Source organism: Empidonax traillii, unplaced genomic scaffold (assembly GCF_003031625.1).
Source record: "Empidonax traillii isolate 1590-97213 ecotype Southwest subspecies unplaced genomic scaffold, ASM303162v1 scaffold104:size2570737, whole genome shotgun sequence".
Lineage (NCBI taxonomy): Eukaryota > Metazoa > Chordata > Aves > Passeriformes > Tyrannidae > Empidonax > Empidonax traillii.
The window spans coordinates 2,084,258-2,111,910 of NW_020955297.1; the positions used below are offsets into that span (position 1 = coordinate 2,084,258).

At 40.6% G+C, this 27,653-nt stretch overlaps 1 protein-coding gene across 1 annotated transcript in view; it reads left to right on the top strand.

The window, feature by feature from the left end:
* PTPRG (protein tyrosine phosphatase, receptor type G) overlaps positions 1–27,653 on the top strand; it is a 396,402-nt gene that overhangs the window by 211,658 nt on the left and 157,091 nt on the right. Inside the window, exon 4 of the mRNA XM_027882233.1 lies at positions 2,825–2,973. Within this exon, the coding sequence (XP_027738034.1) occupies positions 2,825–2,973 (149 nt within the window). The remainder of the gene's footprint in view (positions 1–2,824; positions 2,974–27,653) is intronic.

A 27,653-nucleotide genomic window follows, 5' to 3' on the forward strand; every position in this document is an offset into this window, starting at 1 on the left:
TTTTTTTTTTTTTTTTTTTTTTAAGAATAGAACAAAGTGTTATTATTATGCTCTGAACTGTTGAAAGGTGAAGAGGTTATTGCTGTTTAGCTTTGTTCTGCTTTCTTCTGTGTCCCCACCCCTCGCCCCATATCAGGTAAAGGGCAGACAATGTATGGAAAACAGTGTTTCATTCAGAAAATGGAAATGGATTTGTTAAGCCCCTGTCACGACTGGAAATGCTTTTGTGTACAATTACATTGGCAAAAGCACTAATGTGGGTTTGATTTCATCACCATAGTAGCTGGCCATAGTATTAAGTGGTAAAGATCACTTGGAAAGTATGCACACATTTCAAAGTAATGTCCGCATTAGTTGTTTTCGTTTGGGTCACATTATAATTAAGTGTCAGCTGATGTCAGCCGGGCCTTAGGTGGATGAGGCTTCTTTGAGCCCAACCTGCCCATGGAAAAGCACCCATGGGAGCAGTACCTCTGCCAGCATTACACCCATATTGTCACTTTGCCCCTTTTTAGGTCATTGAGAACTTTTAAAAACTTCTTCTCCTAAAGAAACTGGCTACCAAGAGATGTTTGGGGTTTTTTAAGTACTTTTCCTATGTGACGTGCATCATCCTGCTCTCATAGGAGTCATGGTCCTCCAACTCCATCCCTGAACCTGCAAATGGCATCACACAATTGTGGTCCTGGTGGCTGCACGCCACTTCCTTTGGTTTTGTAATCTTAGTTATGCAATATTTTATATTAGTGGGCTTTGGAGGTTGATTCCTTGCACTCCATAGAAATTCTTGGATAAAAGTAGTGGCTTCCAAAGCCTAGTAAGGTGATGTTTGTTTATTCCAGTCCTGAATACTAGAGGTCATGTGAAAGGGAGGGAATACTCCAAATCACTGGCAGTAAGAGGATGCTGCTAAGCTGGGAAGGTGATGGGAACACATGTTGTACAGCTCAGCAGCATAAGAAATACTGTAAAATGAACAATTAGATGAACATTTCAGATTGTACATCCTCCTAATTATCCTTTTAATTATTCATCTAAAACAAGTAAAATGACCCCTGACAGAGCCATAAATTATTTAGAAGCTATCAAATATTTATTAGATGCAACTGAATCTCCACAGAGGTTTTTAACAGATGCACGCGAATCTGCTTTCCTGTATTCCGCATCTCCTACAATTTTATCTATGGAATGTATAACTAATTGAATGAGGTTTTCACTGCTGAGCCCATTGAGAATTTTTTAAGGGAGGTAGAGAGCAGTAGTGCTTTCAGTCACTTATGTTTCCCCGTTTTGGTGTAAGAAGAGAGTGACTACCAGTAGGGCCCTGGCTGACACAGTCACTGTGCCCTAGCCAGGACTGCATCACATACTTTCGCACAAAAACACTTGCATTCAAAGGAATTGTCGAAAGAAGGAGAATTCATGGAAGAAAACAGCCAGGTGATTTCACTGGCGCAATTTAGATGCATCTGAACATCTCATTCACTTTAACATTTAGATAGTTTTGACATAAACAGTTTAAAGTTGAGCTGTGTGGAAAAATGGGACTGGCCCTCCTCACAGGAGGGCTGAAAGCCTGGCCTGCAGCAGAGCCTGCACTGAGTCACCAACAGAGGAGTAACTTCTATTTCACAAGGAGCTTTCTTTTTCTTTTTTTTCCTTCTTCAGCAGTAATAAAATCCTTCGTCTTACATAATAAAATTGGATTTATATTAATGTTCCCATTTCAATGACACATTTGGCTTGAGAACACAGAGAAATCCATGTGGGTTTTGCTATTTCCATTAAAAAAAAATCCCTAAACCAACCCCAAATCTTTAAACACAGGATTCTAGGCATAGCAAGCAGTGTTCTGCAATGGCTTTTGCAGAAACAAAATTCTAATTTTAGTTCTGTTTTTAAGCAACAGTTTTGTGAGGGATGAAAAAAATAGATTTTGTAAGGAGCAATTTTTGGGAGTTGTGAGTTGTGTTTATTAAAAATAGGAGATGCTGGAAAGACAGGTGATCTTGTAGTGAGAGTAGCAGGCAGGAACTTTCTGAAAGCTGGAATCAGTTCTTGGTTGGACCACAGACCTCCCCTGTAACATGTACCAGCTCTGGCCACCGTACGATTTTGCCCTCTGTTTGGACCTACAGCTTTTATTGTTACATAAAATACAAAGGCTTTTGGGAGTGAAAAGCAAATACAAAGAGGATCCTTTTGACCCTTATTGAATCACGTAATAATAATGTCAGAGTTACTGCAGTAAAACCAAGTTCTCATGGAGAATGTCTCATGAGTGGGTCTCAGAAATGTTATTGTCCCTCTCCCCACTTTACAGAGGGGGAGCAGAGAGAGTGAGGAAAGCACTCGCCTTGTCCAGCAGTGGAGGTGGGACAGGGCACAGGGGTCCCCACCAACAAAATAAAGGAAATCTAAGAAACAGAGGATCTATTTTTTTCCTAACTTGTGATCTGCAGACCTTCTGTGGTTTATAAGGGCAGGGACCATGGTCAGCCATTACTTTCTGGAACCACATTAAACAGGTTTTGATGGAGTTTGCCATTTAAATTTTAATCAAAGTCCAATAAGGAGGGCAAGAAGTCCTTGAGAAATACAGACTTTAGGATTTTCTGTTGCCTGTGTAACTTCATAATCACTTCCATAATTAGCCAGCATTAGCTGTAGACTTTTTTTTTTGAGCCAATCCCTGTAAAGCAGAAAATGATGACCCGACATTTTACTTGCATTAGAAAAAGTATTCTGATATAATGAGCAAAAACTGTAAATGTTTCAGAAAAACTGTGCTAAGAGTTTTTCTCTCATTGTTCTGTGTGTGCAGTTGCTATCCTGCTGAAGGACGATTATTTTGTCAGTGGTGCCGGGTTACCAGGAAGATTCAAGGCAGAGAAAGTGGAGTTTCACTGGGGTCAAAGCAACGGATCGGCTGGCTCTGAGCACAGCATCAACGGCAAGAGGTTCCCTGTTGAGGTGAGTGGAAAGACACGCTTATTTTCTTGGGGAAATCAAAATCAGAGCGTATTGCTGTCGTCTGAGGCGACTGTGAAATGGGGCAATGCTTCTTCAGTGAACATATCACTTTGCAGGCCCTTCCGGCCCTCGGAGCGCTCTATCTATCATCTCTCACGTGCTTTTGCAATGTCAGCTCTGAGCTCTGCTTTGCAGACGTTGCCAGCTCTCGTGTCCCACGGGTTAAGTTGCAAACAGCCACTTTTCTCGTTTCTCGCGTAAGCTTTCCAAGTGTGGGAGGATCTCCTTACAAATATCCTCAAAGTGACCTCATTGTCCTCCAAACCTTTCCTTTCCCACGATGCTCACAAACAAATAGCGGCGGGCTGGGAGCCGTCGTGCCGAGACCGCTGCCTGTCATCGGAATTGCTTCCTTGCACAAACTCATGGCGCTCCCTCTACCTGGATTCAGGTGCCATCCCTTGCCTTGCACTGACAGGATCTCTACATAGATGCGTGCAAGCAGCTATGTGTTTGCTCAGGCTGTGCTGGAGCCAGCTGGGCCCGCGCCAGCCCCGGCCCGACGGCTGCCCAGTGATCATAGCAGGGCACTGTGCCAGGGTGGGAGCGAGGAACTGCTGCGGGCACAGCGCCCTGGGAGCGCCGCCGTGTTGGGAGCACAGGGACAGGTGACGGGCTGCAGCTGGCTGCAGGGACAGGCCTTCAGATGTCCCAGGCCAGGGGCTGCTGAGGAGCCTGATGCAGTTGGGTCTTGGCTTGTGACCGATGGCATCAGGTCGCTCTGTCGTCAGCGCAGTGTTTTCTGTGTCAACAGAGTCTGTTGATGGTTTTCACTCAGCAGTCAAGGTTTTGCATGGTGAGGTAAAGCAGATGTTATCTCGTATCACCTTTGCCTGTCAGTAAGCAGATACATGCTTTCTGAGAGTGGCATTTTGGAACGTGCAGGCCCAGGAAGCTCACGGGTGGGCAGAAATGGTCATCTTGGGAGCTGGGTCTGGCAAGAACTTGATTCAGCCCTCAGCCTACCATAATTCAACACATGTGGCTTTAGCCAACCATGTATTTCAGGAGGTGGAAAGGGGCTTCTAGAGTTCAAAGGGAGGTTGTAGTAGACTCTGGTGCATGACCAAAACCTCTGGTTTTCACCTACCTGCCTAAACTGCCCCATCACACAAGAATTAGAAGCCGTTTTTTGTCTCCCAGTTGTGTAACTGTATGTTAAGAGGCAGAGATTTTATCTTGTTTCTATCAAGCTTTTCCAACATCTTCTCTTTGATGAAGCTGTGATTTCTCAGAAGGGACCACCCCTGAGAACATGGAGCAAAGGGCCAAACATTGTCATGCTGCCCAGTCTGTCTCAGTTGGCAATACTGGTACTTTTAAACCTCGGGAAGGTGCACTCAGAAAGCCTACAGAGCCAGTCAGCTCCTCTTCTGAAATTTCAAGGGTGGAGGTAGTGAAGAACCTTGGACCTTCTTGTTTGTGTCAGAATTCACAAACCCTTTCTTATGATGCCAAGGCTATTCGGTGCTGGCTTGATAAATGGATTACTTTGGAAATAAGCAAATTCCTAAGAAATAATTTTCCCATAGCTTAAGTATTCCTAATTTTCTTTTCAGTTAGTTGGAATTTTTTCTACTTTAAAATTGAGGGTGAAAAACAAAGGAAACTGCCTTGACCGCCTTTAAGAAGTTACGTCACTTGTTTATGAATGCTGTGCAAAATAAATTGCTGTATCAGATAGGTTTAGTGTTAATCCTAATAAGGAAAACATAGTTTTCCTAGTGATTTGTGTTTGTTGCAATGACATCATCCTCTGTCCTCTGCCCTTCCTTGGTATGATGACATTAGCAGAATTCCCACAGCCATTTCTTTGCTTTTTTTGTAAAGGAAGAGCAAGTTTCCAAACCAAGACTCTCCCCATTGTGATCCTATTCACCTCCTACACAAGAATTCTAAATTACAGTCATGTGCTGAAAAGGATTTCCATGAGTGGATTTTGAAGGATCCAGTAGGTCTAAGGTGGTGAAACTGAGTCTTTGTTGCCAGTGCGTACAAAACCACCTCTCAGAGTTGGCATTACACCTCTCAAACAGTAACTGTACATGTATGCATGGTGAAGCTTTTAATTTGTAATGCTAATTGTAGTGCAGCTTGCCACTGTCTGATGCAATCCTAATTGCCTGATGCTGGGAGGTCTGTGCCAAAAATACTTTGCTTAGTTTGAGAAATGGCGTTTCTAGGAAGACTGTAGAAAGGATAAACCAAAATCCTACCCTACAGAAATCAAAGCCCAAATCATTCTGTTTATTCTGAGCCCATGGGTGTAGGTGAAGCTTTAAAGTAGCATGCAGGTATTGACATTCCATGTCTGCAGCAGTTACAGTGGTGATGCAGCTGAAGGGAAATATTTTCTATGTCTAATTGTGCAACCAGACGTGGACTATGCAAAACCCATTAGTTCCAAAGCACATCCCAGGGGAACACAGATAGATCAGCTTCATCCACAGACTGAGCTCTGCGCACATTAAGTTTAGAAGTTTTTTCCTCTGGGAAACAAAGTGCTTGCTGGTAGGCTTTCTTCTTGAAGAGGATGCAGAAACTAATTAGAAATGTCAGATATAATACGGAGCATTATTGTTTGACCATGTTGTTTGGTTTTTATTATTGCAACTAATGTGTCAGATGGTAAGGCTGTCTACGTTAATTGGTTTCCTTCATCGAAGCCCATCTGGATCATATTTTTTTGTGATTTATATGTTAAATTAGTTGGTAAGATATATGAGAACATCCTTGTGTTTCCTGCTTTAAAGGCATGTTTGATCAAAGGCGTATTATCTTGCAGTACTTTTTTGAGTATGTAGCATATTGTGATTCCTTTTTAAACCATGGCATATGTAATGGTATTCTTTCACTAGAGACCTTGATTGCTTATTTATTGATTAGATTTTCCTTAGTGATACTTGAGCCTTATGAAGCCATTACAAGCCTGACTGTCTCTGAAGTAGCATTCATGAGCAGAGATGTCCCTGTGCTTCAAACTTCCACCCTAGCCAGGATCCAGATTGATGCCAGCCCTGCTCAGTGTTGGCAAGAAGTTTCTTTTTTGCTCTTTCTTGCCATTTTAGCATCAACATCTGGGAGAGGCCAGGAACTAGTGCTGTGATGCTGAAGATTAAAGTGATACCATTAGTGTATTGCTGTGTGAGTGGAGTGTGAATCCTAATGAGGATGTGGGCTCTGTGCCAGTTTAGAAAAAGTCTCACTCCTTTTTTTTTTTCAAGTTAAGAAAAGTTTTTAATGTTGCATTCTCTAAATTTTAATGAATTGCTGACTCCTTTGTATTTTGTTATTGTTCTTCTCTGCTATAATTATTCAGCTTTTTCTTTTTCTTTCTGAAGCCACAGCAGAATAAATGAACATGCAAACACTAGAAAACCATTTAAATGGCTGAGTGACAAAATTAAAATAAAGAAGATGAGCTTCCCTCGGGCCAGGAGAGAACCCAGGTTCCCCTCATTAGAGCCAAGAGGAGTAATTGCAGCACTTTAATCTCCCGTGTCACCGCACTGGTTACCGATCCTGGCTGCACAAGGTCTGTGCGGGCTCCCTGCTCCGAGGGAAACCCAACACTTAATATTTCACAGCAACAGAGGAGCTGATGTGGCAGTGCTGTGCTGGTGGAGTGCAGTCCCACCATCCCAGCATAGCCCTGGTTTTATTTTTTTGTAATTCTTTTTTAGCTGCTTCATACTAATTTTTATGCAAAATGCTGATTATTTCTGTAAAGAGCAGAAATCAGAAGAGTGATTTTAATCATGACTGTGTTAATTTGATGTGAGCTTTGGCTGTTTATGAGCGTTCTCTTTAATGGTGCTAATTGTCAGTTATAATGTGAACACCATTATAAGTACTATACAGTAATTTATTTAGTAAATTAGGATCTTATTCCAAGGACCATACTCCAGTATGTCATAAAGACCTCATCCCTTTACTCTTACATGAACAAACTTGCATTGTCTAGGCCAAATTGCTTATAGGAACGTCAACTTGGCTTTCTGAAAGAGCAATGTTGATTTCTTAGCCACAAGTACCAACATGCATGTTTTTGAGAATATCAAGTTCTTTTCCATTGAAAAAAATAAAAAAAAAAAAAAACCAACAGAAAACCTCACAAACCATCCCAGCAGAAAATGAAGAGCTGACACCCTTTCATGTCAATTAAAAAGCTTTTACATTATGTTGACAGATTCATTTTGCTAATTATTATTACAAAACAATCATTTGCATGAACAGTTCTTTCTGTTCTTCAAGTGTGTTTCTCAGAAGACTTTCCAGGTTCTAATGGTGTCTTTGTTCTTGCTACATCTTTGATTTTCTTCCTTTTCTCTTTGAATTAACTTCGGTGTGGTCTAGATCTACAGTTAGTTGCTCTAATTTGAATGCTTAGGTAACCTTGCCAAAGTTTATCACTGTGTGCTATCCTACCTCTCATCATATCACTGAATTCTGGTGTTTTATGTTATCTCAGGCAGATGATAATCAGTGTCATTAATGTGGAAAAAAATGTGTGGTCTACAGTGCACTAAAACCTTTATTACAGGGAATAAACTAAGACTAGTTACTGGGTTTTTTTTCTTTATTATTTACCCTGAATATTAAGACTTTCTATCACACCTGGAGTCATGATTAGGATGTGTTCATCCCTCTGTCCACCTGTGAATGGAAGGGGATATTCACTTCTTAATGTTAGAAATGGGACCGTTTCTGTTCTGTAGTTTTACTGTTGGTGCAGTTGTGGGCCTGTTGTTTGGATTTGCACGCACTTTATGACATTAAATGATGAATGTAGCACAGTGTCTTCTCTTGGTACATAGGAGAGAACCAACACCCTCTGTTGCAGCTGAGTTTATTACTTTTGGCATCCAGCACATCTAGTAATTTGTAATTTTGCAAAGATTTTTGGTGTCGGCTTCAAGCACAGTAAAGACTGATTGTGAAACAGAGAGCCAGCATTGGTTTTATTTACTTATATTTCATTTACTTGTTACTCTTCAAATTTCCTTACCTCTATCTGGCAGGATGAAGCAAAGTAGAGGTCAATAAATGATAGAGGGACCTAAAGAAGACCATTGGGAATATATCACAGTGGGAGACTGACTATCTGAAGTAATTTTACTGTAATATTCTCTCCAGGGACCAAATCCACACTTCTAGGGGCATACTTAGAGCTCCAGGTGACTTTGATGTGAGATGGGCTGGTGAAACTCTGAGTGAGGATTTGGCTCAATACTGTCTGTGCTGTAGAGTGTCCAGGGAATTTAGCATGCTCTGCTTATTCCATCTGCATTTCTTGCAGCACCCTGACTTAATCATTCAGACAAGGAAATGACTTGGGGATTTTCACATGTAATTATTTTATTTTCCCTTCCAAATGACACTTCACATGGTTTTTTTTTTGTTTTCTTAGAGTCTTCTATCTCCCCTTTTCCCACAATCTTTGGGGGTCCAGATAGCCATAAAGGACTCTAATCATGCAGTGTGCTAAAAAGCCAAATCTATATCCCTTAAAGTCTTATCTCCCTTAAAGTAAGATTTTATTCCAGGAGTCTCTAGCCTTTATTCCTTTTTGCTCTTCACTGCTTTTAAATCTTGTTCAGGTTTCTCTTTGTCAGGAAATCAGTGTGTCATAATTTTAAAAACATAAAATGGATGGATATATTGAACACATGGCTGAGTTTCCATCATGTTTCACTGTGAGTAGTGCAAGTTAAACATCATCTTATCACTGTCTGGTTTACTGTTTTATTTTCCTTAGTGTAACTGGTACATTGTCTCCTCACAGTTGTCTTTAGTGCCTCCTGACAGGAGAATCATTTGAGACTTTAATTAATGACTTTATTGTAATCAAGGTTCCATTTTAGTGCAGAGTGCTCCATCTTGTAGTAGTGGAATATTTAGTCTCCATCTGGCTGATCTTTTCTGTGAATGTCCCATGATAATTAAGAAGAAACAGGAGAGGATGGTCTGAAATTAAACATGTTTAGTGGAGTGGTTAGTGCATCTTGGGACCATTCATGTAGAGACCCAGACAAAATTTAGGGGTGCAACAGCAGTTTGGTTTTATGGCTGCATCTTCTTGCTGCCTGTCAGGCCCCAGTAATTTTTAGAGCAAGTTGCAAATATTACAATGCATCCACGGTTTTATTTTGAAGTAATGGTCCAAATAGCATGAACCAGATACGACTCTTTTCATGTTGGCTGGGAATGTCCTGCTTTCCCCAAAGGATTTCCACTGACTTGTTGAAAAGGTCAGAGGCAGTAGCACTACACTGCAATTACAGTGTGTTAATGATGAGCTAAGAGTTGTACATTCTTCTTAACATAAATCCCTGATTTTCTACATGATTAATTGGAATCTGGAAAGACTGACAAGGAGAAGGAGGATCAGATGGGGTGAAAATAAGAGATAAGAGGCTGACATCCAGCTCTTGTTGTAAAGGAGAGTTATTTTGAATAGGAGAAAAAATCAATACAAAGGTTGGAGAATTTGACAGAGTTGTAAGAGCTACTTTAATGAAAGGTAGCAGATTCAATAGGATTGTTACTTGAAATGTGGGATTGTCTGAGTTAGAAAAATGGGACTGTCTCTCCCCAGCTGTAAAGGTGAGTTCTGTGTGCTGAGCTTCCTGGGTACTTAGGCCACTGGATTTACTGGCATTTGCTCTGGGCACTTAGTGTGACAAAAAAAAGGGAAAAATATGTGTGTGAGCTTGCTAAATTCTGTTCTTCTAGAATAGTTACTTGATTATGGGAGGAGAAGGAAGAGAACAGCAGGTGACAGTTATTTCTACTGCTTGAGCATATTAGGTAGCCACCATAGACTGTCTAGCAGGCTCCTGCAAGGAAAAGTGATTCACTACGAGGAGGTGACTTTGTTTGGCCCTAGCTGCAAGGAGCAGCCTAGAACTTTGATGGACGTAATAGGACTTTTAGCAGGATCTCTTCTCTAGCATGTTTGTGTCAGCCTCCTCTCCTCAGCAGTGATGGTGAGAGGTGAGCACAGGTAGGGAGGCTGTGCATGGAGGGTTAGAGGTGAGGTGAGGACTCAGCTGAACCCAGCATCCCTCTTTGCAAACACATCTTGGACAGAAGCATCATGTAGTTTAATATGGATAGATATGAGGTCTTCACTAATGCTGTGGGAAAACTGGCTCCTGCAGCTATTAAAGGGCTGTTGGGTTCCTCTCAGTGGGAATGACTCCCTGTTTGAGACTGAGGTGGCTGAGTTTTCTAGAACTGCTCACAGCTTCTGAAGTTTGGCAACTTAGACACCAGAAGGCAGATTGTCAGAGTCCAGTGCACGGCCATGAAGCATGTGAGGCTTACAGGGTGGTGAGCTGCAGGTCCCACGAGTGTCTCTGGGCTGTGGGCTCTGAGCACGGGTGAGGTTGAGGTGTTTGCATTACACACTGTGCTAGGTTGGCTCCACACAAGGGTCCTGGGATGCTGGTTAGAAACATGTGAAGCTTGATAAATGCTCAGCCCTGCCCCTTTCCGTCAGGCTAGTCAAACAGTCCAGGGACTTTGGAATGTCTTCCCCTGGAGATACGTTATCCCAATAGGCCCACTGGAAATAACAGAGATAATATTGGAGGGGGAGAAGAAAAGAAACATTGCATAAATGTGTTAAGAAGCAATAATGTTTCCTTGGCACAAAAAAAGATCAAAACAAAACCTTAATATGGTTAATGGGCTGGTTGGTAGTTGTTGGCCAGTATTTCCCATGGAAGTCATTTCGCTGGGGCTCAAACAATGGGAATAGATTTCAGCAATGTTAATCATGATTTAAGGCAACAAGCAGGAAATTATTTAAATTGTCTATTATACTGGTACTTTACTCATTGCATTTTAGTTCTTTGGGGGTTTTGTTTGTTTTTTTTTATTTACTGAAGAATTCTAAACAGTTGCTATAATTTTGTGCCAAGAGAATAAATTACGTCAGACATGTTTTTTGCAGTTAGAAAACGCAGTACATTTATTCATAAGGGGTTTTTTTCATTTTATCTTATGTTAAAGAGCTGCATTCTACGGGATGATGACCAAAAGCTTGTGTAAACCACAAAGGAAGGCACATCTTGCTGTCTGGTTATTTGTGTGTCCAAAAAGGGTTTTCATCAGAACTGATTTTATAATGCAGGTCACCAAAAGGCTTTTTAATTCTAAGGGGAGGCAAGCTGGGACTGTGCATTCACTGGGACTGTGCTGATCAGTAGTTTCATATTTACCTTCTTGCCCTCCCACCTGAATTGCTTTTCTGTTTCTTATGTTGAGTTTAAAAGCTCTTTGGGACAAAGAACGTCTCTTTGCTGGGTTTGTGCAGCACCTGCCCCAGTGACATTCTTGCTCTAGGATGCAGCAACACTGCTGCTGCTCTAACCACAGGTTTTGCAGGGATAAAGTGCCTTTTTTTTTTTTTCCCCTATGATGAAGCTTCACACGATGTAAGAGATCAGGCAGCAACATGAGCATAGTCCTTGTTATTTCCCCAGTTCACAGGCATTGTGTTTCCAGACAGGATGGGAAGGTTAACTGGAGTTGAAAAAGGATCTAAAACGCAGCAAGAGCTTACTGTCTGGTAGAAATGAAATAACAATCAAGTGGTTGAAAACAAGAAAAAAACATATGTGGTTGCTCATGCTTTGAGGCTCTCGTCTTTCTGTAAAGATAAAACAATTTTGGGGAAATTGTTCTATCTCTGAATACATATGTCCTCTTGCTATCTGGCTTAATAAGAAAAATTCTGCATTCCCAAAGTAGTTGGGGTTTTCAGCACATTCCTCAAAAGGCCAATAATGCCTATCACTATCCTATCTAGGCTGGCTGTCTACAGAAGGGGCTTTCCTTTACCCTCTGGCTTTAGAGAGGAGGCAAAGAGGGCTCATATTTCCAGGAAATGCCTGCAGCTGCCTCCAGTGTTCACTGCCGAGGCAGGAAAACCTCTTAGCATATCCTGCAAAGAGAGTTTGGCTATCGTTGGCCATTGACCATTCAGTATTTTTTTTTTTTTTTTTATAAAACATAGCTCCTGATCTATGTGTGTGTAAAAAATACAAATTCAGGCTTTCCACCAGAGTTAGAAATAGCATTACCAGCTGGGAGAGAGCTTTTCCCCCTGCAGTGGGCTAACACTTTGTTAATAGTTTATTCAAGCACAGAAAATGGCACCTGGTCTGCCAAAAGAACATTAGTTTTTCCAGAGGGGCCTGTTAATTGTGCAGGAAAAGAAGACAAAGTATCTCCCTAATAAGTTAAGGATGAATCAATATTCTCTGTGACTGGGGGCAAATCTGACTTTTTAACAGACTCTCAGGCCCCACATAAAGGATGAGAAGCAAAGTTGCTCACCGTGAATGGTGAATGTAATTTGAGAATAAGACACTTGCATTAGCACAACACCTATCACACATTTGTTATGAAAGGGAGAGATATCTTTGGGATTTGATTGTGCCGTGAATGGATTAAATTTCTTGAATTTTATAATGTTTTGTCTTTAATTACATTCTGTGTCTTGAAGTTCATAACTGCAGTGCTGCTTGTGTTTGATCCTTACCTTAACTAGATCACTGTAAGGGTGATTTTAGTTGATTTTTATACTTACATCAAGCCCTTCCATTCCTTCAGGGTGGTTGTGCCTACAAATAAGATAACAAATTCAATACTCCCTTCCTGCATGCAGCACTCAAGGGTTTTCAAAGAGTATCAGATTTAACTTTTTAAAATGCAAAACTACCCGCAGATGAGTAGTCAAAATTGCAAAATTCATTTGAAAAGAAGAGGAAACCTCTTTTGTTAAGTTTCTCATCATCCTTGCTGAGTGGGAAATTCTATTCTCCTTTCTCTGTGGTCTAGATCCTCTTAGGGCAGGCTGGTGCTCTTTGAGGAGAAGGTGGCTTGCTGAGAGTTGAGTGACACATTTAATCTTGAGGTGGCTTGTTCCAGGCAGGACCATAATATCCCTTAAGAAAAAGAAATGTCATTACACCCAGTTCAAAATAGGAGATTGGCAATAACGGGAAGGTTTCAAAAAAGGTTCATTTGAAATTCTTTGCTTGAGAGCTCTCGTTCTGTTTGGGAGCCAGGAATGTGAGCACTCACTTAATGAGCTGCATTCAAAAGATGAAATTTCAAGAGAGTAAAAGCGAAACCCAGTATTTCCTGAGCAGAAATGGAGCCACCCATCCTCAAATCCATAGTCATGTCTTTCTCTTCAACCTCATCTAATACTCCCCTTGTAGGAATCTACTCCCAGAATTCTATTCCTTCAATCGTATCAGTCACTGATGTTGAAGCACATGCTGTTTACTAAGTAATGCTGGAAGCTACATGCTGTTGTTGCTGGCATACCATTTCTGGGAAGGCTGGGAGCCCTCCCACCAAACCATATGGTGATTTATCAGACAGTTTTGTAGTAGCAAGAGCAAGACCCAAGTTGGTCAAGACTGAAAATGGATATTCCTTGTGTTGCCTCTGATAAAACATTCCCATTCCTTTGTAGTATTGAGGATGTGTGTGCTGGGCTGTGTGTCCCTGTACTGGGCATGGCCTGGAAGGGAATTGCTTATTTCCAGGGTACAGGATTACCATCTTACAAGTTAGCAGTTCAAGAAACTGAAAACAGCAATTTCTGGATTCTTGCAGCTCAAACAGCTGTTGTGTTGGTCCATTTTAAAGAAAAGAAATGTGAAATATATATGAACCATATGAAAGCTCAAATGTGAGGCTCAGCTCTGAGGAGTGAGACCATGTCAGAGGAAATTCATGTCTTCTGTAGAAGAAGAGCAAGCTCTCATTTCAAAGAAAGCTTCCTAGCAAACTGCTTTGGCCTGTTTGACACTTGAGGTAGCAAAATATCCACACGTGATCTCTGCCATAATATTGCTGCATTATTAGCAGAGTTAGTGCAGATGTTTTCCCATCATAATTAACTAAGATAGAAGTGGAAGACATTTTGGTAACACTACAAGGAATAATTTGGCAGCAGTCAGAAGCTAGAACTGGAAAAGGGCAGTAGGAGAGAAATAATTAGCAAGGATAATTGTCAGGCCTTGACAACCTGGTGTGTCTTTCTAGCAGTGAATGGATTCACCTGACACCCAGAGATAGCCATCTGATAATAGCACTCATAAGATCAATACATCGATACTTTATCCTTGAAACGGTATTTAAAGTCTGTTCTTAGGTTCATTTCTTTACTTCTGTAAAGTTATAGCAATCTGGGATTTGAGATAATGCATTCATTTCAGTCTTATCGGGCCTTCTTCATTTGCTGTATTTTAATGCATCTACCATGATTGCTGGAGAAAGATGCTCAGTGAGCTTAATCTGCTTATGCTTTAAAAAGAAAGGATACTCAGAAGACTCAGATGTAGCCTCATACTGAACAGGTTTGAGACTTTGCAGTGTTCACAATGGCAGGGCATTTTGTGCAAGAGTTATTTTGAATTTAGATGTTCTGTGATGCTGGCTCTTCTGGCCCCATGGAGAGGAGAGTGAGGAGGGGGAGCTGGGCACAACCGATATTTTGCTTTTCTAGATTGAGATACTGCCCAGGCTGTAATAATGGCAAATCATTGCGGAGTTAAACATGAAGCTGCTTCTTTTTGTTAATATGTCTTGCTGGTCCACACCTCTTCGCGTTGTGGGGGGGCTGTTTGTGGGATTGTGATGCACACCCCAGGGCCCAGAAATAGCGTGTGCATGCTTGAAGTAATGCTCATGCCGATAAGTACAGTGAGGGATTTAGGTCTGCTTCCCCCAGATGCATGAGCATCAGGCAAATTGGAATGGACTGGAAATTTCAATGACCACTGCTGTGAAGGAGAGGAGACATTCAGCAGGGCAATATTGCTTCCCTGACTGCACCGTGTGAACGTGCTGGAACTAGCAAGGGAGAAGCCCATGTTGAAAAAGACCGACTTATCTAGCAACATCAACAAAAAAAACCTTTGTATGATAAAGACTGTAAAGATCAGTGGCTGCCCTCTGAGTGCCTGGGAGGAATTATTGGTGCCTCTGCCTCTTGGTGTTGGCGGGTGCTTTACTGCAGGGCTGCTGCCATCCCTGCTGTGCCACCTTGCTGGCAGGTGGAAAATTCAGCACTTTCAAAACCGGTGGGTTTTGTTCGTTTTAAGATTATGGCATGAAGGATGGAGGAGGAGATCAGAACTGGCAGGAAGCTGTGATTTGAATAGGACCTTCAAATTGACACATGTTATGTCCTTAAGAGAGGAGTCGGCGCCTGGTTTTTGTTGACAGGTGTGGCGACAGCCTTGAGGGATGATGGGCACTTTGCCGAATCGCTAAATTGATTTGATAATCAGTAAGTGAATTTGCTAAGAGCAGGTACTGCGTGCCTTCTTTGGGGCTTGGTTTACCTAGTGACAGGTTGTTTTAAATGTACTAGGAGACCTTAGTTTATTTTTCCTTCTCTCTTCCGGTGAGAGCTCCACACAGAGCTACTGCCAAGTAAAAGAAGCTGTTTCTTCTCTTTGGCTGTAAAACTAACCTGAAGATGACCAGATGTCACTTTTACAAAGGAGCTGCTGTCCCAGGTGAAAATCTCTCCGTTTTCTCCAGATATGCCCAAATAGCAGTGCCTGTCATTGTCAGGTCTGACTGTTTATGTCCTCTCAACAGGGCTATAGCATTTCACCACACTCTCTAGACAGAGTGTCAGCAATGGAGCAGCCTTTGCTCGCTTAGAGCCTTGGTAACTGCCTTGCTCCCATTTCCAGCTGCTCATTCCCAGCTCGCCCTGTAACCCACAGATGTTTTCTCCTTTGGAGAGAGAAGAGATTTTTCCTTTCCCTCGTGACACAGTGACCCTGCCCTACACCAAAAGGGCAGGCAGGCACGAGTGCAGATGGTGGTGGCTGGGGGTGATCTCCCTTGGATGCCTTTCTACACCTTGAGGCTGTTGGTGTGGCTTGTGGCTGGATTTGTCTCCCCAGTAGCCCTGCTATTTACTGTGGAAACTTGACACAGGACAGGTTTGTCATATTAAAACGTTCTGCCTCCAGCATCGACCATACTGATTATAGTTTATGTTGGTTTATACTGGAGCTATTCAGGGGGAATTTGGCTTCAGGCGTTTTCAGAAAGCGATACAATTTGTGAAAGTTCAATACGTATTTATTTTATGGTTCCCCAGCAATGTCTGTGTTGTTTCCTTGAGTTCAGATTAGAAACATTTGTGTTCTAGGTAACTCACTCAACTACTACAAATCAGAGATTTTTTTCTTATGTGCATTCATAATTGTCGTCTGTTGTTAAGACATAAATTGAAATTGTGTCCTTCATACCATGATGCTCAAATGATTTCCTTTTCAACAAAGAGTACCTAATAAAGATTAAAAATTATTTTTGCAATCCATGCATTTAAGTATACATTACTATCTGTTTTAAGGATGGATAATCAATGTAAAAAAAATGATACTTCCGTGTATTCCTAATAGGTCACTGTGTAAATATCCATAATGGAATCGATCCTCTAGGTTATGGCAACCATTAGTACAGAAGGGGTTTCACAATTAATGTATCAGACATTTGCCTTTCATACTTACATGCAAAATGATTATTTATTGATTATTTTCAATCCAGGTTAATGATGTTGAAAAGGTTTCGGTATCTCAATTTGAAGTACTTAAAGTGTGCTTCAAACAGAAATATCATATCCCTTTCAAGAAGTTGTGACTAATATCTGATAAGCGACTTTGCTCTACATTCTTTCTCATTTATATGTACATACATATATATCATATAGAAATTAAAGATGTTTGTGCACCTAGAAAGTCTTGGTGCCATGTGCATGGTCATGAAAAATGGTTATGTTTTTACTGTTACCCAAAAAGCACTTATAAAACCAAACTGTTCTAAAAGACTTGTTTCATTGTCACAGGGCATTCTGGGCTTGTCGAGTTTTCCAGCTGAATATCATAGAGCCCTTTGGCAATAAGAATGAGCAGTGGAAAGTATATCAAAAAAGAGTGTAAGAGACTTAGGATCCTGTGTCCTGTATTGACCTGGCAGGTCAATACATGGTGGCTTTCTCAGCTCCTGAAAGTCAAGCCCACAGGCATCAAGATAATTGTTAGTGCAGGAAGAGCTTGATCTCCACTTCTGGTGCTGTTGGTTTGCATTTGTGCTCATACTCTGTTGTCATGTGTGAAGAGGTATCTAAAAAGAGAAAGACATCTGCCAGACAGCCTGTCCCACCATATCCAAAGGGACAAGGGAATGGTGAGGAAAGGACAGTCAGGTTTTTATTAGAAGTGGTGGACATTTTTTTTCCTCTCGCATGCAACTCCAAAGAAACTGAGATCCCGAAAGTAACCCAATTTCAGTTCAAAAGGGTGTTGAGGTGACATGTGTTTACCTCCACTTGTCCGTATGGACAAGCAGAAGGTGGAGGCCCAGGGACAGCTCAGTGAGGTGGTGACCTTGGCCGTGGAGCAGTGGGGATGGTGTGGATTCACTGGTCCATTCAGAGGTGGAGCTGGCATTTGAAGGCTGCTGGCATGTGTTTCTACAACTGCTGCATGTAAGCTCTGAGCCTGTAAGGCTGACATCTGCTTTGGAAAGAAACTCTGCACTGGAAGCTGACATCAACCCTCTATGCTGCTTTAAATCCATATTCTCCTTGGAAAAAAGTAATCTAGTATTTCAGTGAAGGTTTGATTTTTTTAATTTGGGGTTTTTTTTATTTGTAATCTCACAGAAATTTTCCTGATGAAGTGCTGACCCTTTTTCAATGAGCTTAAGCCTACTGACAGTAGACTGACTTTTCTTAATTATCTTCTCCAGACCCCTTTAAATTAGTCCCCCAGGGGTCTGCAAACCTCATATTGAAAATGACAGCTTTAATATTTCCTTACTAAATACATACAAAGAGTTGTCCAGGGATGCTGACTCACATAAGATTGCTAATTCCCCCTGGAAAACAAAAGAATCTGATTTTAAGTGGCAGTCCATCTGAGAGGCTGGGTCACAGTGTGGAGGAAGATGAGAATGGCCATCAAATATGACCGTGGCTTTGTCCATGCTGGAAATGGGAGAATGTGGGAGGAGAAAAACCATTTGAAACCATTGAACTCATGCATAAATGTATAGCTTTCAAATAGCTAATTTTTTTATGTCATAAAAGAAAACTGGCTAGGGCTGGTTCCTTTTTTATAGTCCCGTCATAAACTCTGAAAAATGAGGTTTATAATTTATGGTCTGAAACCACCTTAACTATTGCCATACAAACAGCATCACTGTACTGCAGTTTATTTCTAGAATGCCCCCGGTGAAAATATTGCAGTACCATAATTAACTAATACCAAGATCCTGTTTGTGGCGCTTTCTGCTGCTTTCCCCAGAATTATGCAGTTAGTATAAATCCTCGAGGCTCAGAAGATGGTGATGCTTCAGAATAATCTTACATCACCATGCCACTTAAGACAATCACTAAATAGTGTTTCTGTGGCTCACAGTGTCCATCCCATCACTGGCTGGATTTGTAAGGAGGTAGTTACATAGTTTTTATACATATACATGCATGCATGTGGCTGTGGGGGGAAAAAAAAAAAAAAAAAAAAAAAAAAAAAAGAAGTACAGAGGAGAACAGCATGCCTGCTGTCTCCTAATTACTTTGTTTTTTGATATCTCAGCAACATTGATCTTTCAAAATGATCTCTTGCTGGTGGCATCAGTTTTATGTTGGAAAATATTCCTGCAATTCTGGCAATGATAAACTAATTACACACTATACATTTTTAATGATTTAATCTCCTGTCATATTCCTAGAGAGAAGTGATCCTGATTCCAAACAAATCTCCCATGCATGACCAAGCACTCATCATGAAATGTATGGTTTTCATTAAACCCTGTTGTTAATACAGGCTTAGGATTGTTTTGTTAAAATGGGGAGAGGTTGGGGAGTAAAAGCATGCTGAAAGATTACTGTAATAATGCTGCAGTAAGCGTTTTGAATCACACAGAGTTCCCAGCAACATTCCAGTGACATGTGCCTCCCATTACAGAGGGCTCTTGACAAGCCATATGTAATGGAGCCACACGTGTCAGGGCGGTTTTCGACAGGTGGCAGTTAGAAAGATGCATTCATGTTCCTTGTTCTGTGCCAGAAATCCAGGTCTGTGTCACTTGCCTCATCTGTGTTAGTGTGTAGGTTTAGGAACAACGATTAACCAAATGGTGGGGCAAAAATACATCTTGGACTTATATGGTTTTTTTAATATGCTGAGGTCTCTGCTCTGTGATCTGCTGCTACACAAGTGCACTTTATACCCTTGTGCCAGTCTTGGCTCAGTGCTCTCTGCCTCAGCGAGGGTCTGCTTTTTAACCTTGCATAAAGACTAAAGCGACTTACCTTGACCTCTAACCGGGGTCCAAGGGTGGTGCTGCAGTGGGGAAACATAAGACAACCATCTCCTTTGCATTTACTGGAGGGACTGGATCTGTAATCCCATCCAGTAGCACCTCCTATAATTGTGCAACAGATCTAGAAATGAAAGGGGGTCGTGATTCTCTTGAGAGCGCAGATGTAAGAGGTGTTGGAAAGATGACAGAGAAAACCAATTGTTAAAATGTCTTTTACCAAGGGGAGAAATTTCAGGTAATTTCAGCGAGCTGTAAACACCCCTGCCGTTTTTGCTTGCTTTCAGGTGCTTTTGCCCCTTTCCCAGAGAGCTGTTTTGTTGTTTTTTAATGACTCCGATCCTCAGGAAGGCTGAAGATAAGAACAGCATTTCGAGAAGACATTTAAAGCAAATCTTGGTGTATCTGGGCTGACTGTGTGCATGCTGGTACACTGGTAACAATCTGAGTCAGATTCACACACGTTCACGTAGCTACTGAAAACCAGAGCCTAGCATTGCTTAACGAAGTGAGCGTGGGGAGGATGAATTAAGGTTCCTGTGAACTTCTTGTGGTTTTCCTGGCACAGTGAGGATGAAACTATTATTATGAACTCGAACTCAAATTTTATTAATATTCTGAAGTATGGAAGGAAGCAACAAATCTGATTTAAGTGAAGACATTTGTCTTGGCAGTGTGATTTACTCCAGGGTTGTAAATTTGACATGATGGAGACTAAAATGTACTGAAACTTAAATTTCTCCCATATCTCACTCAAAGTCAAATGATTTAAATAGCAGGATATGAGAAATGACATGTATCCTTGGACGCAAATATATTTTTTGGTGCTGAAGATTTTAATTTCACGTCTGAGGAAATTTATCAATTTGAGGACAAAACTTCTAGGAAAACAAAGGTCAAAATTTCCAGGCATGGTGTGGGGATGCAACTATGACAAGTGCATCACTGTAGCCTGCAGTTAAGATTTCCTGCCTGGTAGCCTGCTGTAATGGGTCCAGTAATTATAAACCAGGTATTATCAAAGGTGAAATCTTCTTTGCTGACACAAATCCTACTGATGTTTCCGTCCTGCCATGCTCACCATGCTCCTCTCTGGCACTGTGCCTCCCCTGTTTCCTATGCTGTGCAAATCTGTTCAGGACCAAACATTAAAACATTATAAGTACAAAGTGTTAACAAACCCAAACGTAGCTGGGGCAGGGGACTGACTGAACGCTGCAGGCGAAAGACCCCCAGCACAATAGAGCATCCTGCTTCTCATGATTTGGGGGAGTTGGAATTTGTTGCTGGGTTTTTGCCCTCTAAGGACCAGGTTGGGTACGTGGACCAAACCAAGGTCCCTAATTTCAGACTCTTCTTCCTGGTTTTCCTCTTTGTTCAGTAATGACTTGCACCGTCCCAAGGGTCACCAAGCCCTTGGGATCATTTGCCTCTGAAGGGGCCCTGTCGTTCCACTGAGGATTAAGGGAATTTATGGGAACTCCACTTCTTGCTTTCACACATGTCAGAGGTGCCTGAAGTTTATTTTCAGGCTTTGACCTTTTGGTATTCAGCAGGGAGGCATTTATTCCCCAATGAACATAAATTTAACCCCATTGGCTATATGGTCAATCTGGCACAGCTCTAATTCTCCCATTCATTTCTTGAATAGTGTCTTTTAAAAGTGCCCATATTCTGGGAGTAAAAATCAGAGCTTAAGTTTAGGATTTTTTCAATTTATTTTTTTTTTTAAAAGATAAACCAGTAACTTTTACGGCCTTGCTCTGTGATTCCATGAAATGGGATTAATTTCTTAGCAGCAGTGGACCTGCTCTGTCAGTTCAATAAAAATAATGTGGACAATTTCAGTCTATTACTTTTAAATTAACTCAGCCCATATGACTCTTCCTAATACACTGCCACCTTGTGAAAAACAGGGTTGCGTTTTATTGATTCATGTGATAGATGAGAATATTAAGTGTTCCCTGGCAAACAGCACCCCAAACAACACGAGGCTCTCAGGCATGCCAGGACTGGGGAACTAATTATGCTGAGACAGAAGAGGTTATTTTACTCATATGCTGTAAAATGGAAAAAATATTAAAGTAACTTTGTATCTTAAAAAAATCCCACACCACCTCTCGTCCATCCCGTCCCAGCCTGGCTGGTACATTTTGCCTTGCCATATTCTCAGATGGTTTCTCAAAATGCAGAATTGAAAAAAGTTACTGGGGAGTGAATAAGAAAGAAACCAAAGCAAGGAGAAGTTCAGGGCAGTGAAAATACAAGGAAATGAAAAGAAGGCCTTGTACCATAACACACCTGATATTGTATTGTGTGTAGGAGCCCTGTTTCCCACAAAATTAGAGGGATGGATGGGTATTGCTCCTTCAGAGATCCAAACTTTCCAGAAAGGTTGCTTGTTAAATTTTCACTTGGTGAAAAATGAAGTCTGAAAAAGCTGGTGTGATGATCCTTTGAGGACATTTTAGAATAATTGTAACAATAATGCATTAAAATGTCACTAGGGGAAATGATTAATTGGAATTGCCTTCATTTTTCTCCTCCATTTGCTTGCATTCCTGTCCTTAGTTCCTTATATAAAAAATAAAAATAGTAACATCCAGTGCTACTACTATATATGAAGCCTTGTATTATTGCAAAGTGACATATGTGAAGCCTTGCTACTGACATTCATGGACTTGTGTGCCTCCTACTGCAATTACTTTATTAATGTTTTGGCTTTCAGCATAAAAGTAAAACGACGAAAACCACTGAAAAATTCTGACTACATCAGTGTCATTTATCATTCTTTAACAAAAAACATGGTAGGTTTTTTGCTGGCTGTTGGTTTGCCCTTTCCAAAGCAGAGAACCTAATTCTCAGTTACTTTTCTCTCAGCTCTTGTCCTCGTTTAACAAGGACTAACTCAGGCCGGAATGCTGTACGAAACAAAGAGCAGTGGTAGAGGTGACTTTTGTTCTGGTGGCTCTAAAACAAAAGCAAAGTGGGAGTAAATGACGGACAGATGTAACAGAAGCAAGAGAAATTGGGAGGAGAAAGATTATTTTCGTGAACTCTTGCCCGTGCTTGGTGGTTTTCTCCTCCAGATGATGAGCTTTAAAATAGGTGCTGGGCCAGCGTCTGAAACCTGACCTTGTGTGGGTGCATCTTCCCTATGTGCGTTTTCCTCTATAAAATCTATGTGGCGTTCAGGATTGAAAACTCATCCCAGTATTTAAAAAAAAAAAAAAAAAAAAAAAGGCAGCTTTGTTTTTTTCATCAGAAGAAGTCAAGGAGAGGAAAAAAGCAACATTACAAATAAGTAAAACAAGTAATCTGCTTGTTGCTTTAGGCGTGTTTCTGCTCATTTTAGTTTGTTGTCATTCAGTTTGATTCACTGAGCTGATTCAATTTTAATGGTTCACTTATGCATGCAACTACCTGGAAAGAAAAAAAAAAAAAAAAAAAGATAAAAAAATGCCCCTAAAGCAAATCTTACTGAGATTTTGGTCAAAAAAGGATCATAAATAAGCAGAAGTAAGAGCAAAAGCTAAAACAATATGGCACACATCAAGTAAAAAGAAAGTACAATATGTGAAGTGAAGAGCAGAAAATAAACACGAGCTACAAAATAGAAGTTAAAAAATAGTACCTAAGGTAAAAAATCAAATTCAATATGTTTTACAATTACACAGGAGAATGAGTTTTTTCAACCTTTAGATTCTTTCTTTATTCAGTTAATTTAAAGACAACAAGGCTGGAAGGGTATCTCTTCCAAGGCTCCAGCAGTTTCTTAGAGCCCTTGCTGAACACTGGAAAATTTAGCAAGAAGGAAAATTGCATATACTAAGAATATAACATGATGAATATGTTGTGTCACATACATACCATCTGTGAGTTATTCTGATAGACAGAACAGCTTGTCTGCCAAATCCTAAAGCGTTGCTTTGATTATTGCATACGTTGTAAAATAATAATCTTGGGGACTTTGGGTGAATTAAAGTATGACCTTGAGCTTGTACTTTAAAGGTCATGCCATTGAGGTCTGGAAGGGTAACTCTCTGCTGCTGTAATTAGATCTTTTGGTAATGAGTGTTGTAGAACAGAAGTTTTCACAAATGAGCCTGCCAGTAGTTACCAAGGAGAGGAGAAAAACATCAGGGCATAACTCCTAGGGAACAGGGATGGTGGGGTGTTTTTTTCTGCAATAGTTGTAAAACAAGATGTGATACTGGGGGAGAGTAATGCAGAGGGGAGTTTTGAACTTGCCAGGGTTGCAGCCACTCAAGGAGAGGTGTCCTGTGCACAGTAATTTGTTAATCACCTGCACACCTGCGTTTGTGGTGGTCACAGTGTTCCCCACTTCTTGGCCCCATTGCAAACGCTTACACTGTGTGAGGATGATGAGCATCTCACAGATTTGGTCCCTGCTATTCTGTTTTTTAGTACTGTTGAAAGTTAATTTCATATGCTATCATTTACCTAAAGTTGTTAAATGTTAGCCTGAGTTTAAAAAAAACCTCATTTTTGTGCAATAACATGATTCAGCTGCAATGCTGCTGCAGTAAATGTCTTATAAAAGAGGTCCCTTCCTGAGCTATAGTGCCCATAAATATTAGCTTTATTTTTATAAGTAGTTGCTTTTTCAGCAACAGAGTAGCTGTAACCATAAAAATGCTTAATAAGAAATGCTTTCTCAGTCGCTGTTTATACGTTTAAACATTTTAAAAAAACATTTTGTAATTCCTGAATAGCCCTTAACATTAAATGTAAGTTCTAAGAAATTGTTTTTCTGTGGTTTGGGGATTTTCTGCAAAATTACTCTAAACATAAGGCTTCCTTTTCTTTTCTTTCTTTTTTTCCTTCTTCTTTTGAAACTGTTGAACTGCTCTGAGCGTTAAAGATTTAGACTTAGAGAATGAGAAAACTTAAAAGAGGCTTCATGCACAGCAAGCTGTTTTAACACAGATGTCACCAAGCGGAATTGAGGTGGTTTCAAAACATTTACTTGCTGTTCCTAATTGGTACCTGTTCTGAGTCACCCTGACTCGCTGTTGTGGTTTGAAAATCACATTTTCCTGTCTTTCCCCCTTTCCCATGTTGCATGAAAATAATAGAGGAAACCACTTAATTCAAGCTGCTAATTTCATGGAGTGACACGTGAAAGGTTCAGGTGTTTCAGGTGCCTTTCCTCCAGCAAGGGAAAGCAACAGGAATCCTGGCGTGTCAAATCCCTGTTTCCTCTCTTAGTCCTTCTATGGGTGGAAAATCTCAGCACCTTTCTGATGCTCTTTGATAGGTATAAAAAGCTGCAAGCATTGCTCGTGCCTCTCTGGAAGCAGAGCAGAATCCTGTTAAATGATTTGTGACTCATCTAGTAGCACTTCTCCGTATTTAAGGTTTAAGAGTTACCCAAGCCAGGAGAAACCTTTTAAGCGTAGCAGACTTCAGAGTGAGTAGAGGCAGCCTTAGTAAACTCTGCCATTTGAATCCAGTCCCAGGGTGTCTTGTGCTTTGCTGAAAAAAGGAAATGCTCTGACTGAATCCTCTGAAAAACTGTATCCTAGCCTGTTCTGTAAGTGTGATCCGTTGTAAGCTTTTGCAGAGAGAGAAGAAAATCTGTTTTTAAAATTTTCATTCTGTAGGTTGGAACTGCTTATTTTGGAGTCTGCATTGAAAGGGAATAAAAATGGTCATCAGCTAGGAACTTTTCACTTGATAACCAGAAGGCATAGTGAAACTGCAAAACTCATTTCCATTGTCTGTTTGATTTGATCCTATAAAAATCGTGACAATGAACACAAGTAAGCATAATATATTCTTTCATTATGCTTCTATATTTATTTTGTATAATAGGCAGAAAAATAAGTGTGTCACCGGCAGTTGCCATTTTTAAGAATATTATTGTTGATTTAAAGATATATTTACTTTTTTTAAGTTATATATAGATAGCATATTTTCACATGGGAGGGTTTTGTTTTACATATTCATGTTTGAAATCAACATTATTTTCATCAAAGGTTGTGATCTTTTCTGAATAATACCTTTGAAGAAAAACTTCACTTTTTAGACTTTCCTTCAGGCCCCCAAGGAAAGTTAGTAGCTGTGCTGAACAAGAGATGTGATCAGAACAAAATAATTTGTGATGCGCTATTAGGTTTCATTTGCAGAACACCCAAAAGATCCGCACATAGAAGCTCTGGTTTCTCATGTTTTCCATGGTGAATTTTATAGGATCATATCAAATAGCCTAAATGAGTTTTGTGGTTTCTCTGCTTCCATGTTCTCCCCCTGGGTTTTGTGCAAGGTGCAATAAATGCCACAAATTCTGCAGAGAGTTTGTGATCAGATATATTTTCTGTTACAAGGGGGCCCACCTTGAGTGCCTTTGCCAGCAATAGATCTTGGCATCAGGTCCTTAGAGGAAAAGTTATTCCTGAAGGTGTTCCTGGACAGGAGACCAGCTCTTAAAATGAATAAGGAGTGAGTGCAGATACAAGAACATTAGGGTAATATACCATAGTCCAGTATGAAATATGCCACAACTCTATCTCCAGACATCTTTTAGATGCTGCCTTGGGCACAGTATGATGTAAGTGAAAATAATGGAAAAGGTTTGGTATATTGCAGTTGGAACATCATGGAAAATGTGAATTTCCACAGATCCAGTTAAAGTTAGATCCAGTTACAGCGGACACCAGTTCTGTTGAAGACCTGGGTTAGGAGAAAATGTTCTAGTCCAGAATCAAAAATCTTTTTAAAACTATGTCTTAAAATATGCACTCAGCTCTGGAATAGCAGATGCTCTCCACTCCAGATGCAGTGTATTGGAAAAAGTCTGCATTTTTTTAGTTGCTGCTAAAATAATGTGTATTGCATTTCAGATTGGAGACACTTCAGGAAGAAGTTCCCCAGATGGGAGGATGTGAATTATTTATGCAGTGTTTATCTCAGGGTTTACTTCCCATCACAGCCAATTAAGGCTATTTCATTTCATTAAAACTAACATTTTCACATTGGGGAAATCATTTATCTAAGGAAAGTGTTATAGTATCCACTACTTAAAAGCTTGGAAGCTTCCATCAATCATATAGTCTCAAATTCATTTAAAAATGTACAAGATGGGAAAGTAAAGATATTTTCCTGTGTTAGGCCTTGCCAAATTGAATTATAATTAATTGAAATTTAAGAAATTAAGATATTCATATTTTTCTTCCTACTTAGTGGGATTCAGAAGTGGTTCCCTGTCATCTCAGTCTTGCAGTCCCTGGACAAGCCTCAGCCCATTTTAATCTGTATACACAGAGCAGAGTTGTCTCAGGACTTTTTTGGGTGAGCAAAGGCTGAGATCAAGCCTCACATAAACAGAATGTATTATGCAATAAAATTGTCTGCTCGGTCTGTAACTCTGCGTTTAAAGCGGCTGTGTTTGTGCGGCAGTGAGGAATCTGCTGTAATTCCTGTCTTTGTTCCTCTCCTGCTGCCAGTGTCCATGTGAGACTTGGGCAAAGTGCACCATTAGGTGTCTGTGATAGCCAAGGCATTAAGCTGAAAGGTTGGCTTATTATTAATTTTAGAACTGTTTTTCAGTTGAGGTACTGCCAGGTCTTGCTGAGGTTTCAGCAGATTAGATTAGATGGACTTGTGTATAGACCTGCTCTAAATGAATAGCATCAGTCTTGGGGAAGGGAGAAAGAGAGCCCATTACTGTCACTTGACAACTTCATTTCAGTCCTTGCCCCCAATAATTATAACTCCTAGAAAAGCCAAATTGTGGAATCTGAGGAGTTAAGGTCTAGTCAAACAAATCACTGCCTGTCACTGCTTTTTTAAAAGCCTGGACTGACAAGGAGGCCGATCTGTGAAATATGCTAGGAAAATACAGGCAAGAATAACCAAAATAACAGGTATAGAGCTTTTTCTTGGTCTGTGGTGGGTTTAAAATTACAGAAAACACTGTGTCTCACTTTCCTGGTGGCTCTTTGTGAGGTCTGGATCAACAGTATTGCAGTAAGAATGTTAAAATATCGATTTGTTCTTGTGGCGGGTGGGATTCCTGCATTATCTCCATCCTCTCTGGGGACAGGCATTAACAGAGGCCTTTGGAAGTTAGTCAAGACTAGTTTGCAAACAGATAAAATTTCTTAGAGTTTTGTAAGTAGACTGTAGTGGTCTGACAATCAGTTATTGCAATTTCACGCATTCTAAGGGAAATAAACTTTGTTTTTCACAGCATTCTGCTGAAAATGAATCTATTG